At 36.5% G+C, this 7,119-nt stretch overlaps 1 protein-coding gene across 1 annotated transcript; it reads left to right on the top strand.

The window, feature by feature from the left end:
* The first annotated feature begins 637 nt into the window (after nucleotides 1-637).
* On the top strand, nucleotides 638-5,465 carry LOC121748997 (microtubule-associated protein 70-2-like). Its single transcript, XM_042143605.1, has 11 exons — nucleotides 638-938; nucleotides 2,313-2,398; nucleotides 2,912-2,977; nucleotides 3,077-3,247; nucleotides 3,385-3,555; nucleotides 3,662-3,817; nucleotides 3,902-4,048; nucleotides 4,170-4,241; nucleotides 4,330-4,863; nucleotides 4,977-5,164; nucleotides 5,270-5,465. Exons 1-11 carry the CDS (start codon nucleotides 755-757, stop codon nucleotides 5,286-5,288), a joined length of 1,794 nt encoding a protein of 597 aa, XP_041999539.1. The 5' UTR covers nucleotides 638-754; the 3' UTR covers nucleotides 5,289-5,465.
* Nucleotides 5,466-7,119: the final 1,654 nt, after the last annotated feature.

Genomic DNA, 7,119 nt, shown 5'->3' with positions numbered 1-7,119 from the left:
GAGGGATGATTCGCCGGCGGAGTAGTTTTTATAATTTCTATAAAATTATATTTTAAATTATGTCTTTTTTTATTTATTTTGCCACGAATTTAATTATGTATTTTTTTAGGATTTTAAGTGGTAATTTTATTTTATTTAATGAAGTGTGTTTTTATTAATTGAATTTGTTGGAAATAAAAATAAAAAATGAAATTGAATGAATAGTTAAGGGATGAGATGGTTAAGAGACGGATAAGAGATGGATGATTGCATGTTTTGTCTCTTAGTTAAGAGATGGAGTGAAAAGTACAGTGGGACCCATGAACAGTTAAGAGATGAGACGGTAAGAGACGGATAAGTACCTTAGAATACAATGGGATTGCGGTATACTGTAATAAAGTCTGATAAGCCATGAAACTGTGGTATACCAAATTTCGATACGGCATGCCAAAAATATAGTATAGGAAGCATATCATACCAAAAATTCAGCTATCGAATTTTCCATAAAAGTAAATGTATAATATTTCGTAGCGAATTATTGATACAATATACGATTTGATAATTTTGATAAGATATACGGTGTCAGACTCTCTAAACTTTCACTTAAATGATTGTGGGCCAAAGGAGAAGCTTAATTGCATTAGCTTTATCTATGATCTATATAATCAATTCAAACCCATCCCTCACTTTCTCTCTCTACACCAAAATCACAACAAATACACAAAATTAAACAGTCTCCGATTCTATTGTTTGATTTTCAATTTCTGATTAAGCTATGGGGAGCTATCAAAATTGCGTCAATGGAGAAGCTCTCACCTCGTCGGCCTCCTTCAAGGCTAAGAAGAAGCCAGCCGCTGCCATCTCCCGAGCTGGCTCCGACTCCGACGACATCATTACTCTATTGCATGGCTCCGATCCGGTGCGCGTCGAGCTCACTCGCCTCGAAAACGAAGTTCGAGGTATGTCATGGTTTTCAAATTTCGTTTTTCGCTAAATCTCTATTTTATTTTATTTTTATGTTTCTGATTCACTGATTTCGGTAAAACTAGTCTTTTAAATCCTTCCATTTTTTATGATAACTTCTGATTTTAATCATACAAAATCTAGTAACGCTTCGAACAATAGATTATCTATAAGATGAATTTATGGTCTCCGGTAATCAGAAGACGCATCAGTCTATTACTTAAACAGAATGTAGTATTAATTTTAAAATAAGATACACAAGTAATTATGAGAGCTATGAATGTTGAAATTGTGCTATCTGCATATTTCTATTAAGATATGATGTTTTCTTCATATGAAAGGGCTATTCTTTTCCCCCTGAAACAACATCTTTAATCTAGTTTTTTTGTTTTACCAAGATCATTTGAATGGTTACAAGTTCATTTTGTCTAATGTTTTTTTTATTTGAAGTCGAATATTTAAAGCTTTTTAAGTCTAATTAAGCTAGATTTTCTTGTAAAATACAGATTGTGACTGTTATTACGTATAGCTAAAGATAGGAATAGAAGGGAAAAAAAAAGAAACGGGTGCAGCATGTGGTTGTGTGGGCAGTGGACCTTTTGCTCTGAATGAGTGAACGTAAAGTCAATTCTCTAGTCCCCACTGCATGTTGCTTATGGGATTCATCAGATTTTGTATTTTTGTATCATTTCAATATTAATGATAGCCTCTTTCATTTTTTTTTGAATAAGAAACATATTGTTTGGCTTTATTGGCTCATCTTCTCTCCACTTAGTTGTGGTCCTTGGTCTGTCGAAGTATGGATTTTGAGCAGCATTCGAAGTGAGATTTTAAGATTGCCGATTTGGATTTGTTGTAAATCTGTGGCTGCTATCGTCTTTACAGGGTTGATGATATAATTGCGGTGTTTTTGCAATTTGCATAGGGTGTGTGCCGCAGTTCTGAAAATATATAATCTAAAATTGCTGTTTGTGATAAATTGGTAGATTGACTAGATTCTAGATTGAATCGTATGTGCTTGAAACAATGATATGCTTCACGTTTCAGCCCTCTCATTGAAGGCGGTGAGGATCACTAGTACTTCACTGATGGCAATATCACCATCATTTTTATTCTCCATATGAACAGAAAACATGGTCCCAAACATAACTTGCATTTGGTATGGTGTAAAATTGCTGGAAAAGGTTAAACACTTGATGGTTGTGCTATTCAATTATTTGTGAAGATTCTGAAGCTTGAATCATGCAAATAGCCTTTATCTTTTTTAATTTTAAGGATAGTGTGATTCAGCTTGAATATGTTTTGCTCAGTGGTAAAGCAAGTATATCTTGGCTTGTGGAATTCTTATTAAATTATACTGCAATACTCAGAGAAGGACCGTGAATTGGGAGAGGCACATGCAGAAATCAAAGCATTAAAGTATTCAGAACGCCTCAAGGAGAAGGCAGTCGAAGAGGTACTCTTACATATATAATGTTGAAGTTTTCATATTTTCTGGCCACATTCTAAGAGGTCCACCAACGTGATATATGAAAGATACACTCTGGAATTGTTTATTTCTGAATAATATCTTGGAGGTAGCATGTGGGTGGAACTTGGATGCTTGGATCACAAGGGAGGAAGTGGATGTGGTTGAAGCTTTTGTTCACTGGTTAAACAGTTGATTGGGCTGTATCTTGTCATTGTCGTTTACTGTGCAACATATTGTTGGTGTGGCGGAAGGTTGCTCGGGATTGATTTGATTCTCGAAACAGAATATTTAAGAACAACCTCTAGCAGTTTTTTTCTCGTGGATAACTATTTTGCACTCATTAGTTATTACTACTGGGCTTCCCCCTGACTGTTGTTCTTTTGTTCTTTTACTCTTTACACTATACGTGTGGTGGTGTTCTGATTTTTTTCAAGAACATAAATAATACGCTTTTTTTTTTGAGGGATGGTCTGATAAAACCTTATTGTGTTTCTGTAGCTAACTGAAGAGCTTAAGAAAGTAGATGCAAAGTTAAAAGCTGCAGAATTGCAACTTGAAAGCAAGGTATGACAACAGTTTCTGAATTCACAGTATTAACTTCTTGAAATATTAATTTATAACGTCCATTTAATATAAGGTTATATTATTCCTTGTGAATTTCAGAATCTAGAAATCAAGAAAATCAATGAGGAGAAAAAAGCTGCTTTGGCTGCTCAATTTGCTGCAGAAGCCACTCTTCGAAGAGTGCATGCGGCACAGAAAGATGACGAGATGCCTCCCATTGAGGCAATCATCGCACCTCTGGAGGCTGAGTTAAAGCTTACCAGAATGGAGGTGCTCGGCTGGGTCACTTTGAATTCCTCTAGCATTTAGTATTCTAAATATTACTCCGCAGATGAACCTTCTATTACTGCTGTATGTTAAGATTGATCCATAAAGGTTTCTGACTAAAAATACTAAATGTTGCGTAGGTAGCAAAGCTACAGGAGGACAACAGAGCTCTTGATCGACTTACTAAATCAAAAGAGGCTGCTCTGTTAGAAGCAGAACGTACTGTTCAAATTGCTCTAGCAAAAGCGTCCATGGTTGATGATTTGCAGAACAAAAACCAGGATTTGGGTAAACAGATTGAGATATGCCAGGTTTTTCTACTTTATACCATTTTATGTTTACATAATACTCTAATGAAGGTATGATATTAAGTTCTGGTTTTGATTTCTGATACATACGCTTATGATATCACATCAGGAAGAGAATAGAATATTGGACAAAATGCACAGACAAAAGGTTTCTGAGGTCGAGAAGCTGACACAAACCGTTCGTGAGCTTGAGGAGGCTGTTTTGGCTGGGGGTGCTGCTGCCAACGCTGTACGTGAATACCAGAAAAAAGTGCAAGAGATAAATGTAAGTAACAATTAGTTCGATTCATTTTAGCCTGTGGCATGTTGTATTTTTCTTGAGGTGTTGCTAATTGCCTAGCTTGAACAGGAAGAAAAAAGAATCCTAGACCGTGAACTAGCACGTGCTAAGGTATCAGCGAACCGTGTAGCTGTTGTTGTTGCTAACGATTGGAAAGATGCAAGTGACAAAGTAATGCCAGTGAAGCAGTGGCTTGAAGAAAGAAAATTCTATCAGGTTCCCCTGCATTGCCTCATTAAATATAATGCTTAGTTTAAGTGATTTAGCTGATTAATCATGTTGAATAGCATGCTAGTACCATACATTAATTAATTTGGACTTAATGGGACTGAAACAGGGAGAAATGCAGCAGCTGAAAGATAAGCTGGCTATTGCGGAACGTGCTGCTAAGGCGGAAGCACAACTGAAGGTGAATATACCCATACATAATCCTTGTTCATTCTGCTGCGATAATTTGAGATATTGATCTAATCTCGATCTTCTTCATATGCTACCAGGAAAAATACCATTTACGCTTTAAAGTTTTAGAGGAAAGGCTTAAAGGGCATCCAAATGGTATAAATCGTGCTGCACCACAAGGAAGAAGTATGAGCAATGGAGCTTTGCGCAGGCAATCACTTGGTGGATCTGAGAACTTATCGAAACCATCATCAAATGGAATTCTGTCTAGAAAAGGGGGCTTATCAGCTTCGTCCCGGATCATTAATGCGAGTTCACTGTTAAAGCTGGAAAGAGATTCATCAAGTTCATTTGAAAGTGATGGTGAGCTATCCAATGGTGACAGGAGGGTAATGGATGTGAACGAGAAAGACAGACGACTTACCAATGGAAAAGACACCCCACCAAACAATGTAACAACTCATCCTTGTGAGAATGGGAATGGAGTTATCTTAACTGAAAAGCTGGCAAATGGATATGAAGACTCTGTTTCTGGGATGCTATATGATATGCTGCAGAAAGAGGTTATTACACTGCGGAAATTTTGCCATGAGAAAGATCAAAGCCTCAAGGACAAAGATGATGCGATTGAGGTCTGGTGATCACTAAATTAGTGGTTTAATTACACCCTGCACACCCCATCCCATCCCATCCCCTCCCCTCCCCTGCCTACCCACTCTCTCTGAACTGTTTTTCCCATGATCAGATGCTGGCCAAAAGGGTTGAAATGTTGAACAAGGCAATGGAAGTCGAGGCCAAGAAGATGCGGAGAGAAGTAGCTGCCATGGAGAAGGAAGTCGCTGCTGTACGCACCGGCAATGAACAAGACCAAAGGAACAGACGCCCTAGCGCTACAAGAGGAGCCGTTGTTGGGTCTCATACGCATTCCATGAGGTACGTTGCTTGCCAATCGTTTTTGAAAACTTGGTTGGTAGCAATAATTCAATTAGGGTGATGTATTCGAGCAATAGTATAACAGTTTGGTGATGAATTTTTCAGGAACGCACGGCACCCTTAGTGTGAATGTTGATTGCTGTGTTTATTGGAGGCAAGTGTTGTAGTTTTGTAAGCATAGAGCTTATATAGAGTTCCTACATATTAGTAGTATGATTTTGTATATCTTGTTTGCCAACTGTCTGATTTTAGGAATGTATATTTTATGATTTGAGAGCAATTGTAAATGGAGTTGTTGTTTTGAGGTGTCTTCAACCATGATATTGTATTGATTTTGCATATGTTTCCACACCTTATCACTTCTATTTAAGATGTAAAATTTGGTCTAATTAATTGAACTGGGAATGAGAAAATCATATTTACATGGAATGTAAACATTCATTTGCTTATAAACAAATGAAAAAGCATTCGTACAAAATATGATTAAAATAAATACTCCCTATTTTATTAAACAGATTATCTGAAAAGAATGACACATTTGTCTGGTACTCCCTCCGGCTCTATGTAGTTGGGTCGTAGGGTTATTTTATAAAACAACTCATTTATTCTCTTCTACTTTACTCTCTACTTTACTCTCTCTTCGTCTCTTTATATTTTTCCTTTTCTACTTTATTCTTCCTTTATTTAATTGTTTAACTTGTATTTAGATGTTGAGCTCTCTTTGTTTGGGCCGAATTAGATAGATAAATTTAGAGGTATAGAATCCAAACTTATACGAATTCGTTTTCCTTATTCAAGTACAAATATTGAATTTTTAATATTTTATTAAATAAAGATGAGTAGTTAAGCAAAATATATTTCAAAAGGTTAAATACAAAAAATTATATGGTGCCTCATTTCAAAAAAAAACTCCATGAACATCTAGTGATTTGTAATCTAAAAATAATGCAAAAGGTAATATATAAAAAATTATGGAGATTAGTAGTATTCCAGCTTTTTCTTGTTAGAAATAATGGGATAAAATTCCCAAGCCATATACAGGCGGTACTCTAACTATTACAATTGAACGGAATTTGACAACAAAAAGGGAATGAAAATTACAACGGAAATAAAAAACAAACCGAACTATAAGTCGAGTCGAGGAAAGCCCTCTTTCCGCAAGACTAATTACTCCCCGGCTAGTGCTCACGGAATGACGTATTGCCCCCAAAGATAAAACGACTTCCTCATAGCGTGTAGAAGCACCTCAAACCCGCTAGGCACCGGCGAACTTGACGGAGTTCCGAGAATCGAGCTAGACAATGCTCCTAGAATGCAAACTAGAATGCTTGAGAGCTAAAAGTGGGAAAAGCGAATTGTTTTGAGTTGTTGTATCTCTTCTTCCAAATCCTACCTATTTATAGGATAGGAAAATGGACTCCAAAAGGCAAAGCCTTCAAGACACCTCATAAAAATTTCGAGCATGTTGCACGGATAGAATTACTTGTATACAATAAACTCTACAATTCACTTTTAACCCAAGGCGAGAAGAATTAATTTTATCGCATTGGTGTTTGCTTATGCATTTATAAGATGTTTCTCAAACATTTAAATGTATAAGAAGCAAATAAGTCTAATTCTTCTGCATAGTAGACTGGTCGTGAACGACGTTCACATAAGGTGCGCAGTCGGTCATTTGTAGAAGAGAAATAAAATTTCACAACCTAAATAAACTTTGGCTACCTATCGTGAAAGGTTGCAGTGTCAGTCCGCATATTTCCTTACCTTAGGAAATAAACGACACTGGTGTGGTATAGCACTGAAGGATCTAACAGTTGAGATAAGTCTTTCTTGCTATTTACTGAAAGACGAGGTCTCGGTGATTGTTATTTCTTAATCATTGTTGATATAACATTGAGCATACGATATTGATTATGCACTACTTTGATTTATCAAATGGTGCGGATTTTTCGCAA

This window comes from Salvia splendens, chromosome 9 (assembly GCF_004379255.2).
Source record: "Salvia splendens isolate huo1 chromosome 9, SspV2, whole genome shotgun sequence".
NCBI lineage: Eukaryota > Viridiplantae > Streptophyta > Magnoliopsida > Lamiales > Lamiaceae > Salvia > Salvia splendens.
The sequence above is the reverse complement of the archived record's forward strand: the minus strand, read 5'-3'. Positions and strand labels throughout refer to the sequence as shown.